Raw genomic sequence first — 13,338 nt, 5'->3', positions numbered from 1 at the left:
GCGTGCTATGGACACGACCGCCGCTTTAGACCACTCGGCCATGCGGACACATTCGAAAAAGGGTTGCCACGTAAATGAGAAGAGGCCAGCCGACTGAACCGCCGAAGGCGGGGCAGACAGGCTGGTTATGCTAAAAATTACTGTCTGCAAATTGCCAAAGAGAAAATAATTTTGAGCAAACTATCCATTGGTTTTTACGGATTGTTCTGATATTGTGTATTCTTCTATTTTGTATTAGTTCTGCTTATTTATGCCGCCAATTGGAGGTGAGCGTGAAACAATTGTTAATTAAATTTGGTGACAGGCATGAATGTTCAACCTACATAACGTTTCTGGGTACTTTACCGTATTGTTCTCTTTTCACCCTTCTAATTAGTTCTCTTATTGAGTAAGATTTTCTAATTCTATTGTTCTGGCTTTAAAAATGTATTCTTGGTTGAATATACCACTTCGTCAATATTCTTATTCTCACGTCCCTATTTCAAGCTACGTTTCAAGAAATTGAAACAGGAGATTAGTAGAAGGTGAGCTGTCATCGAAATCAGTCTTCTTTTCTGAAAGACCGCACATTCGCCCTTTTTTTGGTTCAAGGCTAAAAATTGGTGAGATTAATTCGAAAAAGTCTGTCGGCTCGGCTCGGAAGACGAGAGTTTTCAAAAAAAAACCTTGCAGATAATAAGTGTAGATTAGTGAGAACATCTTAACGGTGCGGATTTCAGCCAAGTCAAGGCAGGCCATTCTTTCTCTCAAACAATTCTCAAAAAATGCTAGTGTTTTACAGATTTGGAGATTTGATACAGTCATTTTACGTATCGCAATATATTACTGTCTTTTTTTCCGCTCCGCAGGTTAGGATTAGTCATTTAAAAGGAGAGAAACAAGCGTTTAGCTGCGCATCAATAGGGCAACAATTAATGTCCGGTTGACAACAGTAACATTTGACAAAATATAAGTGTAATCAATGTGTTGCAACAAAATAGACAAATCTACAAATCAGCTTTTAGAAAAGTTGTGAGTCAGGTGAAATGAAAAAGGAATGGGCCGAACCGGGGATTGAACCCGGGACCTCTCGCACCCAAAGCGAGAATCATACCACTAGACCATTCGGCCACAGATCCTATCGAAGAAAACACTAATAAAACATTTTTCTTTTCACGCGATAACCCTTCCGCGCGGAACCCAAGATGATCGGGCGCCACAGCGCGGAAAACTGATCAAAGGAGTTTCCCGCGCTATTCTTTATTTTAATGTCTAAAGAACACAATCGTGGCCTCTTTTTTACTGGTGAACTTGTAAATTTTCTCCACGCTATGTGTTTGACCTCACTCCATGCATATTTTTTCTGCGATGCACACCAGTACGCGGTGTTTAGATATTGTTTATTCTTCTATTTTTTATTGGCACTACTTACTTATATCGCCAATTGGAGGTGGGCGTGCAACCATTGTTAATTTAATTTGGAGACAGGCATGGATTTTCATCCTCCACGACGTTTTTGCACACTTAACCGTATTGTTCTCTTTTCACCCTTCTAATTGATTCTTCTAGTGAGTAAGATTTACTAATATTATTGTTCTGGTTTTAGAAACGCATTCTTTTTGGAATATACCACTTTGTCAATATTCTTATTTTCACGTGCCTCGAAGACAGCACCTTTTACTTGGCTTTTTTTCTAATCCATACTATTCGACTTTTTTAATGTATCAGTTATCAACGTGCACCTCTACACCTCTCACCTATTCAGTTGTTACCGTCTTTTTTATATATCTCTTGATTTGTAATACGTATTGACAAAATGCAGATAAGCATACATTTTTAGATGACTGTTATTCACAAAACAGAATCCACCATTCGCATGTTTACTATTTTAGGATATTGGGTTCCGCAGGCTATTACTGGCCGTTGACAAGGGGAGAAACATTAGATATTAAGCTGCGCATCATCATGGCGTTGAATAAGTAGAGCTAAATTTTGGTTGACTACAAAGAAATTTGACTAAATAAAAATGAAATCTAAGCTGACAAATCTACAAATGAAATTTTAGAGAAATTGTAAATCCAGGAAAGTGAAAAAGGAATGGGCCGAACCGGGGATTGAACCCGGGACCTCTCGCACCCAAAGCGAGAATCATACCACTAGACCATTCGGCCACAGAATCAACTAAAGGAAACACCACTGAAGCATGTTTTCCTTTTACGCAATAACCCTTCCGCGCGGAACCCAAGACGCGTCAACAGAACGGACGCCACCGCGCGGAAAACTGAACAAAGGGTTTTATTGCGCTATTCATTATTTTAAAGTACAAGGAGAATAATCGCGGCCGAATGGTCTAGTGGTATGATTCTCGCTTTGGGTGCGAGAGGTCCCGGGTTCAATCCCCGGTTCGGCCCATTCATTTTTTAAATTTCTTTCTGACTAAATTTGCTTTTATCTAAGTTTTATCAACCCGGACCATGCATCTCTTGCATATTCCTTGTAAGATCACAAAACCAGGCATTGACGTTTTTAATAGTTGTCTATGTAATCTCGTGGCCGCACGTACTCCCTTTTTCTGGTTCTTTCAATTTCAGACAAAACAAGTGTGAGATTTAAAGAAAGAGTGGCGGTCGCCCCACAGGCACAAAAAAGAGCTCACCAAAGGAAGAGTGCAGAAGAAAAGGGCTCGTTGTCAGCGGAGATATCAGAGCGTACCCTGTGAGGACTACGTGCATTCCTCCCTCTTTTCTGTTTGTTTACGAGATATGTACAAATTTTGGAGTTTTTCAGTTTTTTCTTATATTAGCATCTGTACGTGTTCCTTTTAATAGGGTAACTTTTTTAAACTAATTTTTCAATTTTTTATCTGATCATAAGGAAAGCACCTAAAAAAGCAATGTAGACTTGAACAAGTTTTTTGAACGGACAAATCTGCTTAATAACTTGCAGAGAAGTTTTAAATCGAATGAAAAAAGAAATGGGCCGAACCGGGGATTGAACCCGGGACCTCTCGCACCCAAAGCGAGAATCATACCACTAGACCATTCGGCCACAGATTCTATCAAAGAAAACACCGCTGAAACATGTTTTCTTCTTACACAATAACCCTTCCGCGCGGAACCCAAGACGCGTCAATAGATCGGGCGCCACCGTGCGGAAAACTGAACAAAGGGGTTTCTTTCTTTATTTTAAAGTCCAAGGAGAATAATCGCGGCCGAATGGTCTAGTGGTATGATTCTCGCTTTGGGTGCGAGAGGTCCCGGGTTCAATCCCCGGTTCGGCCCATTCTTTTTTCAAAAATTCATATGGGAAGACATATGGTTTTCAAAAGTCATTTTTAATCTTTCTGAATAGTCTTCTCTCAATGGATTTCTTCAAAATTGGTTTGAAACTTTTAATGAGCCTCGAATGTTGTTTTTATGTTAGTGCGTGAGAAGCGTCAATTTTCTTGTTAGTGGGTGCTTGACTTATTTCATGCCCTCTCAACACTTTTTCTGGTTCAAATATCTCAATGGTACTGCTTACTTATACCGACATCTGGAGATTGTCGTGCCCAACCTTTTTTGTTATATTTGCATACAGGCAAGAATTTTTACCTCCATAACATTTTCACGCACTTTTTTTGGATAGATGGTTTTATTATGGAAAAATTTTAAAAAGGAATGGGCCGAACCGGGGATTGAACCCGGGACCTCTCGCACCCAAAGCGAGAATCATACCACTAGACCATTCGGCCGCGATTAGCTTCTTTGAACATTAAAATGATGGATAGAGCGGTAAAACCCGTTGTTTAGTTTTCCGCGCGGTGGCGCCCGTTCTGTTGACTCGGGTTCCGCGCGGAAGGGTTATAGCGTAAAAAGAAACATGTTTCACTGGTGTTTTCTTTGATACATTCTGTGGCCGAATGGTCTAGTGGTATGATTCTCGCTTTGGGTGCGAGAGGTCCCTTGTTCAATCCCCGGTTCGGCCCATTCTTTTTTGAAATATTTTTTTGACTACTTAATTGGGTTTTAATCTAAGTCTTCGCCCTTCCATACCATGCACTGCTTACATCTTCCTTGTAAGATTAAAAAACCAAAAATTGGTGTTTCTACTAGTTGTCAATGTTCTCCCGTCGCCGCACGTACTCCCTTTTTTTTTTTTTTTTCTAGTTCTGCAGATTTCAGACAAAACGAGTGTGAGATTGAAAGAAAGAGGGGCGGTCGCCCCACAGGCACAAAAAAGAGCTCGCCAAAAAAAGAGTGCAGGAGATAAGGGCACGTTGTCAGCGCGGATATCAGAAGGTAACCTGTGAGAACTACGTGCATTCCTGTCTCTTTTTTTCTGTTTTTTTTGGGAGAAATTGATTCTGAAAGTGTGCAATTTTTCTGATATTAGTGTCTGTACAGTTTGATTATTTTGACTTCATTTCGAAGATTAAATCGAGTTCTTTTTATTTTCCGTTTGAACTTGACACATGTTTCTACTATTAATTTACTACTAATTTAAAAACGAAGTTGTATTTTTTTATCATAAGGAAAGCGTAAAAACCTGGAAAAGTTCCTAGCTAGACAGTTTCAAGTAAAGAACGAGGTCAGACAATGATTGGTATAGTTGTGAAAGACTGTGATACCATTTCACAATGACAGTTTTACTTGTTCCTCATTTCCGCCACTTTCCTTCATGCGCGTAAAAAAGTCTAGTCGACCGGATGACGTTTCCAAGGGTTATCTACCGTAGGCCGTGACCACACGTACACTCTTCTTTTCTCTCGCTACACTGATTTTGAAAAGGAGTAAGTGTGAGAATCAGAGGAGAAAGAGCTCTCATCTCTCACAGATAAAAAAGAGCTCGCCAAAAGAAGAGTGCGAGAGATAAGGGCACATTGTCAGAGGAGATATCAGAAGATAGCCAATGGATGCTGAATCTATTTTCGTATCTGTCTTTCCGTTGCCATGTAAATCATACATGGTGATTTCTATGAGTTACCTTTCAATCAATTAAAATATATTATCTTCGCACATATCGTTTACAAATGTTTCATCGAACTCTTAAAGATAATTTCTCACAGAATATCTACGGTCGATATGTTTTCTCCATCGTCATCTTCTTCTCCTTCTTCTTCTCCTTCTTCTTCCCAACTTCTTCCACGATCTTCCCGTTCCCCATCTTCTGCATCTACTCCTTTCCCTGCACCTTCTTCTTCTTCTCAATCGGCCTCCCCGACAGCATCGTCGAGCCGAGCTTCCAGTCTCAGCCCACCCAGCCAGATCGGCCACACCAAGGACGGGTTCCTCATCGTCTTTGAATTCACAGATGGATACGAGTTCGAAGTCAAATATGTGGTTTGTTTTCTTCTTTTTCTGTTACTTTTTTAGAATGACCCATGTATGAAAATTAACGCATTTGACACATAACACTTTAAAATCATTTTCAGGATGACCGGACCTCCCGCATCCACTATCAACCGACCAGAATTGAACTGACGGACGACTTGAAAAAAAAGATGCGCGAAATCAAACGCATTGAAGATTTGTTTAAGAGGTTTGAAGGTCAGATGGAGGAGGTAAAGCAGCTGGTGAGTTACTACTTTAAGTATAATTTCGATATCATATTTTTAGGCACATCCGAAATTGGCCGCTGTCAATTTGAATAGTGATGAAATCTATAAAGTAAGAAATTAATCATTTTATTTTATATCATCATTGTGTTTAAGGTCGACACGTTGACACTTCTATCATCCAAAGTGATAGAAGTGTCATGGCCTTCAGTTCTTGCGAACGGGTTGGCAATCAGAGAAGAGATCGATCCGAAAGAAAAAGAGCTGGAAGAAGCAAAGAAAAGGATTTCTGAATTGGAAGAAGAAAATGAAAAAAGGATTGCTGAGTTGGAAGGAGTGGTGGATAGAATGAGGTAAATTAATAAAATCTAGGTTACTATAGAACCATCAATTTATTCAAGTCTTTTCAGAAATCCGCCAAAAAATGGATCCACGTCTCAAAATGGATCCACCTAAACTTCAAAATGAATTCAAATCTTTTTCACTTTCTCAACCTCTCAATTTTCAAAGTTTGCTTCACTCCAACTTCATCCAGCCTTCCCCTGCCCCACGTTATTAACTGATATCATCTTTTCTATCATTGATTGATAGTTTATTGATATATTGTTTCATTCAATAATTGATACTTGTAGCATTTATTCATAATTGATCTCACTAATCATTATCGATCTCTATGCAAATATTTGAACATTCAATAAATATATTCAACACTGATCTATTAGCCACAAGAGTTCTTGAGTATTAGATTTTTTCAAGCGGAATAGAATAAGCATCACATGCAAACTTGCCGTGTGCTACAATGACTAGTCCAGGAGTCGTAATAAGGAAAAATGTGAAGTTCCGCATATTTTTCCATGAGATCAATGAAAGATCATGAGTACTGGGTAAAGATAATGTCGAGATGAGGATTAAGGTGAATGAGTACCAGCAAACACCGACAAGGAGTACGCAATTTGAAGATTACAGTGTGAAGGAATGGTTAAGCTTATCCAGCTTCTCTAAAATTTGATAACAAAGTTCTTCGTTTGCTCCTCAAACCCGTCTACTTAGAAAATGAGTTTTTACTTCAAACCTCTGAAATTTTGAACAAATGACTTGTCAAAGTAATTATATAACTTTTTGAATCTGATTGGGCGCTCGGACACATCTTCACTCGTTTCGTTGTGGCAGTGAAGATGCGTAGAGTACCCAACCCGCTAGAAAAGTTTCGAGACAAGAAATAACAAGAATATGTCGTAGCAAATTCGACGTAAGCGAATACAAAAATTTCACATCAAATGCATGATATAGAAACTCAGAATTTGAAAACACCGCCTCTTTTTCGAGAAAGGTTGCGTGGGAAGTAGGTATGTTGGACTAATTACAGGATTGAGATAACAGAGCAAAAACACCGACGGGCACCAAGAGCATGTGCACGCTCGAATCAGCTCACTCAGTTGTAGTTGAAGGAAATCGCATGACTGCTCTGAAGGAGATACTGGATTAGGGGTGTGAGAGTCAGATTTGGAATGTAGTCTACAGCTAACATTTTGAAAAGAAGACGAAGCAATCAATACCGATTATATATTGAGACTGATTTGTTCAAGCACAAAATGAGAATCAAAATGAATTGGCATCTTTAATTTTTTTCATTCAGGTTTCACTCAAAACTAAAACATGAACACTACAGACTGAAAGAACATTTATTATTTTATATGGAAAATTATTGACAAAACAGAACAGTAAAAACAAAAACAGGATTATAGAAAAACTTTACAGAAACAATATATAACTGATAATATATTTAAAGAACACATCAATGTAATCGGAAAAAAAAGGTTTTGACATTAGCGAACAGAGGTTTGACACATAGCGAGAAAGTCTTGCTACATTTTTTGTATTAAGATTTCGGAATACAAAAAGTTAGGATTCAAGTGGAAATCTTATGAAAATGTAAGAGATTTGATTTTTGGAAGAATGAGGGTAATATTGGATTGGTGGTAGAAATATATTTGGGAATTGGAAGAAAAGGCCGAAAAGTTGAATGAAATTGTAGAATGGGTGAAGAGAAAGGAATGGGAATCGATGGGAAAAAAGTGGAACGATTTCTTCCATTACAAGAGGAGTCGGTGGTGCTAGCGATGGAGTTGTGGCTTACTAGGATAGGTCGTGGAAACTATTATCAAGTGTTTTCAACAACTTTTGTATCAAAAGTTGATTGCGTGGCTGTACCGAGTTCTTTTGTAAAATAAGAAAGAGGAGGAGGAGGAACAGGAAAAATTAGCAGTTTTGATATTAGCAGCCCACCCGTCTTACAACTGCGCTCCGTTGCAAATGAGAGAGTATCGTCAAGAGACGCAAAGTAATTTTTTGCGCTTATACGTACATATTTTCACCGAATTTGATCAATAATTCCTGTTTTCGAAACAATTCACAAGAAAAACTATAAAAACCAGCGATAATAAGTCAAAAATGATAAGAATATGTGCCGGCGTGAAAAACTGCGTGTCTCGGCGATACTCAATGCGATGGGGCGCAGTTGAAAGACAGAAATTAACAATTTTTGTTTGCTTACTCACTGTTATTGAGCTGCGGCGTTCTCAGCTCGACGAGCGTTCTTCTTTTCTTTTTCCTCTTCGTCCATCATTTCTTCTGCTTTTCTTTTCATCACCCATTCTACCTCAAAATGTGCCCACTGATCAAGGATACGGAAAGATTGTACCTGAACATAATTTTTGAAAATATTTTCACTTCAGAGTTATTCTGTTAAAACTCACTTTGAACAATCTTCCCGTGTTCTCCTCTTCTACATAGAAGTTTTCACCAACCACCTGAAAAAAAAATAGTTTTTGCTATATATTTTCTATCCTTTATTTTGATTTATTGAGTGTTAATAATTTAGTTGAATTACTTATAAGTTTCTACACCGCCTTAAGCAGAAGTCAGAAAACAACACATGAGTATCTAAACTTTATTTTCTTGTTTTTCGAAATGAAGATTTAAACCACAAATGTATGATTTCTTAATAGAAAAGGCAGCCTATCGAGAAATTAGAAGTGTTTCGTTTCATGACACTAGCCTACTACACAAAAAAGTTTCTCTTTTTTAATTGATTGTCAATTCTAATTTTTATTGAAAACCAATAATCTGGAAGTGAAAATAAAACAATGAGATGAAAGAACTCACTCTTGTGGAAATTTCATCTTTTGTGGCAACTCTCAGATCATTGAGAATTGCCGTGGTTCTTGCATTTGAGTAACTAAGACTCTCTTCCATTTTATGTGTTTGGTAGCGCAGATACACTATATTTTCAGTCTGAAAATAGAAATCATTTTACATTGTAGAAAATAGGTTTAAATTGGTCAGCAAACGGAACACAACTGACCCGGAAATAACAGAGAGCATCCGCCCCGTAACTATAAGAAAAATTCAAAACTGTAGCGCTGCTCTCTTGAGATCCGGGGAAGGGGACTATGCATATTTTTGTGGAAAAATGTGATATTTTCATTTTGAAATGCCGGTAACTCTATGAGTTTTTGAGCTAACGTAATGATTTAACGCTCGTTCGAAAGGCAACTTCAAGATTATGCTAAAAAGTGCTTTTAAAAACTTTAGCTTTCGAATTGCGGCTGGGGACATTTGGATTAGTGTCAATTACTTGAGAATCGGGGAACAGGGGAACACTACCTGCGTACTCTTCAATACAAGTTGTGGTTCCTCGTCCGCCTATTGTCGAAATTGTATTTTAATTCAAATCTCACAATAACGGTTCTCAGAAATTCATCATAGTTCAGTAAGTAATGTTTTTGGACATTTGCTCTAATGATTTTTTCGAAAGTCGATATTGTTGCCTATCAAATGAGCGCAAAATCATTTTCGTAGCTCGAAAACTCATAAAGTTACAGTGTTTCAAGGTTGAAATATAAATTGTTTCAAAAAGAATGTATCACGGTGAGAAACCTCAGAAAACGCCGCTATAATTTTGATCTATTCATAATTACGTCAGACACTACCTGTGCACGGAAAATAAATACAAATTCAGCTCGGGGATTATTCCTGCAAGAGTTAGTAATAAAAACCTTACCGTATCAAACTTCCACTCTTGCTGGGGCACTTTTCCCAGAATTATTTTCCTGAGAACTCTTGAAGCTTGTCTAGCTCTTGGAGCTTTTGCCAGTGTTCCAGCATTCTTGACTCTTTTCTTGGTTGGGGCCATTGTGATTTGAGCAGTTGCGGATTCTGAGAAAAATTTCATATTTGAAGAGGAAGAACATTTCAAAACAAGTTAGACGAGATTAAAGACCAAGGAATTGCATACTAATATGTATAAAGAGAGAAAACGACTACTAAATTACAATTTGAAGAAGAGACTTGATCTAGTTTTTTGAAATTTACATACTTGTCAAGGCCCGGCCCGGGTGATTGGTGCCAAAGTTCAAATTTCAAAATTCGCGAATTTTTTTTCACTTTCAAATTTTTCTCGCGAAAAAGTCAAATTATTGCCTATGCTTTAGAATTAAAAGAAATTTAGAAATACCATCAAAAATGTTTACATTTTCGAGGAAAAAGTGAAAGCATTTCAAAAAAAATTGAAGGCCGGGCATTGATAAGTATGGAATTTTATGTATAATGTAATTTATAAATATGAACAGTTTATTCTATTACTCGAAAAAATGAGGGCAGCACTCAGTAGGTTAGCCGTATTGAGGTATTTTGAAAAGTGGGACCTAAAATTTCTATGGTCGAGATTAGGTCTTTGTCTTCTTGCTTTCCTATAAAGGCTTGTGAACCAACAGTATGCCTCTAATACAGGGAGGGGTTGAATTAGTAGTACAGGGCAACATTAAGGGAAGGGGAACCTAGGAACGTTTTGATGCATGGACAACAGAGGTGCCAATGAGGGTAAATACAAGAGTGAGGTAAATCGACGAGGACACATGCAGTATTTATAGGTGTCTGAGATGGAGGCGGAGCAATATTTGGGTGACGCAAAACATGGGCGGAGAACGGAATGAGTAATTCTAATCAAAGATTTATTAGAAAAATGAAACTATTAATAAAAAAAATCAAAAGAGATTTCGATTAGAATAGCACGAAGTATTTTGAAACCGGAAAAACATGATACCAAATAAGTTATAACAGACAATCTCTTTCGGATAAGGAATTTTACCATGGAATAGAGAAAGTGTAAATTTTGCAAAAATTCACGGAAACCCGGTTTAAAAAAACAGAAAATAGGCTTTTTTCTGCCAAAACTAACTATCCACTGATTTTTGCAAATTTCATAATATTTTTTCCTGAAATTTTTGAATATTTGCAAAAAAATCTGCTTCCCACTTCAGATTTCCGACTTCCGTTTTGAAAATATTTTCTCCGACTTCCGTTTTGGCATTTTAACTTCCGGCACATGTAGGCACATCTTTTATAGACATGTTTGTTCTTTTGTTTCACTTCTTTTTTAAACAAAATTTGATCCATTTTCTTCATTTCTTCCAACTGGCAACCGGAAATTCCAAGTTGAAGTATTTCTTCTGCTAATAATTCTCACTATATGAAAATAGTAAATAACTTCAGTTCCAGGTACTCCATTTACTTTTTGAACATTATGGTAACTTTATAGAAAAATATTATGGCATTCTTGATATTTCGAACGGTAGGGTAACACCTTTGTTTCATCCAGTTCTCACGTGTTCTGTCTCAATTCCATTTACAAATTATGTTGTGAAGTCCAAAGCTTTGCAATGAGTTAGCCTCATTTTCCCTCATTCCATACTATGACGTGGATTGTTACTGTTGGCCCTTCCTCCTCATTCAATTGTGACCATCAAGATTATACAGTGTGCTGTGCAAACAAAATATAGGGTCTCAACAGGTGTTCCCAAAAATACCTTTACGGTAGGAAGAGCGGGTTCTTAAAAGAGAGGATTAAGACACCCCACTGTGACGAAATCCTTTGGCTGCACTAAGTAGATCAATTGTGTTATACTGTAACCTTTGAGAGATATGCATCAACCGCTCAAAAAAGTATTGAGTGTATATAATGAAATTGAGAATAGCTATAATAACATGAGAGCCACAGTATGAAACTGACAGTACATTCGTTTTAGTCTCCGTGGATTCTGCTGATTCCCAATCTTAACATCGAGTGATAACGCTCCCGTGACTATGTTGAGAACAGACTGCACCTGAATGTTAAAGAATGATAAAGAGCACATCTATTCTTATCCCATATCTGCTATAGCAAAACAGACTGACAAGAGGGAAAACGGATCTCAACAAAAACTAAAAAAATTAACGTACACTTATCAAAACCAGGATAATGAGATGGAGTATTAAATGAAAAAGTTTTATTTGATTTATTCGTCAGCGTCCAAAAAAAGTCGTGATGAAAATCTGCTCTTTTTTGTCACAACTCGTCAAACAGTGAAAACTAAAAATTGTTGGGAGGATGAAAAAAGTTTTCAAGAAAATAATACCTTGAATGTGTTTGTAAGAGGAACAATTCTAAATGTTTCAATTTATATTCTGATTAGAATATATTTTATCAAGATTGAAAGAAATTTCATAATCTGAAAATATTTTGACATAATTTTTGGGGACACCATCAAGCAGAGACCTTTGAATGTTCCTTCTGTTATATATTGTATGGTAACTTAGGCGTTTATCCGGTACTTGTTCAAAAAGTCATTTTGTATCACTTAAAATAACACTGTACCCCGAGCATAACGTTTTCATTTGGGACCAGGTGCAGCTTATACTTTAATTATCGATTCCATGGAATATTATTCGACGAGTCTCCCCGCCTCCCCCTTTTCGGCTGTTAGAAGCTCTAATTTGAATATACCACAGCGCAACAGATGTTTTTTTACACTATCCAGATTGTTTGTCTTGGTTTTCCGATACTGACATGCATGTCTGGTCATTATTACCATTCCGAGAATCCACCTTGTTTTGCGTTTTCTTTTTCTCTTCTCTACATTCAATTCTACTCAATTCTGTGTTGTTGCAGATCTGGTTGTTGCTACTTTTTTATACTTCTTTTGTTAAGGTACACTGAATGGAATCAAGAATTATTAGAGCAATGAATTGACCTTAACTAATTGTGTTAATTTCAGTTAAAAGAACTTTACATTGATCTATTAGCCACACGAGTTGTTGAGTATTAGATTTTGTCTAGCGGAATAGAATAAAAAACACATTCAGACCTGTCGTTTGCTACAATGACTAATCGAGGGAGTCATGAAAGGATAAATATTTAGATCCGCCTCTTTTTCCATTAGACTAATGAAAGTTAATGAGTACTGGGGGAGAATGATGCCGAGATGAGGAGTAAGATGCACGCGTACGAGAAAGCACTGGCAAAGAGCACTTCGTTTAAAATTTCAAAGTGATGGAATGGTTATACTCATCTAGCTTACACTGAAATTTGATAACTAAATCCTACTTTTGTTCCTCAACCCTGTCAATGTAGAGAATAAGTTTTCACCTCAAACCTCTGAAATTTTGAACAAATGACTTTTCAAAGTAATTATATAACTTTTTGAATCTCATTGGGCGCTCGGACACATCTTCACTTGTTTCGTTGGGTCAGTGAAGATGCGTAGAGTACCCAATCCGCTAGAAAAGTTTCGAGACAAGGAATAACAAGAATAATTCGTAGCAAATTCGACGTAAGCGAATACTAAAGTTTCACATCAAATGCATGTTATAGAAACTCAGAATTTGAAGTTTCCGCCTCTTTTTCAAAAAAGGTTGCGTGGGAAGTAGGCATGTTGGACTAATTACAGGATTGAGATATCAGAGCAAAGACACCGACCGGCACCAAGAGCATGTGCACGCTCGAA

At 37.4% G+C, this 13,338-nt stretch overlaps 2 protein-coding genes across 2 annotated transcripts; one reads left to right on the top strand and one right to left on the bottom strand.

Moving 5' to 3' along the window:
* Positions 1 to 5,042: 5,042 nt before the first annotated feature.
* GCK72_025196 (uncharacterized protein) lies at positions 5,043 to 5,971 on the top strand (the record flags this gene model as incomplete). Its single annotated transcript, XM_003093354.2, has 5 exons — positions 5,043 to 5,300; positions 5,393 to 5,533; positions 5,577 to 5,627; positions 5,672 to 5,868; positions 5,926 to 5,971. 5 exons carry the CDS (start codon positions 5,043 to 5,045, stop codon positions 5,969 to 5,971), a joined length of 693 nt encoding a protein of 230 aa, XP_003093402.2.
* A 2,104-nt stretch (positions 5,972 to 8,075) lies between these two features.
* Positions 8,076 to 9,749, bottom strand: GCK72_025195 (uncharacterized protein; the record flags this gene model as incomplete). Its single annotated transcript, XM_053736233.1, has 4 exons — positions 8,076 to 8,216; positions 8,272 to 8,325; positions 8,681 to 8,809; positions 9,579 to 9,749. The coding sequence occupies 4 exons, from the start codon at positions 9,747 to 9,749 to the stop codon at positions 8,076 to 8,078; spliced, it is 495 nt and encodes a 164-aa protein (XP_053579799.1).
* Positions 9,750 to 13,338: the final 3,589 nt, after the last annotated feature.

This window comes from Caenorhabditis remanei, chromosome X (genome assembly GCF_010183535.1).
Source record: "Caenorhabditis remanei strain PX506 chromosome X, whole genome shotgun sequence".
NCBI lineage: Eukaryota > Metazoa > Nematoda > Chromadorea > Rhabditida > Rhabditidae > Caenorhabditis > Caenorhabditis remanei.
Note: the sequence above shows the minus strand (reverse complement) of the source record. Positions and strands in the feature narration are given on the sequence as shown.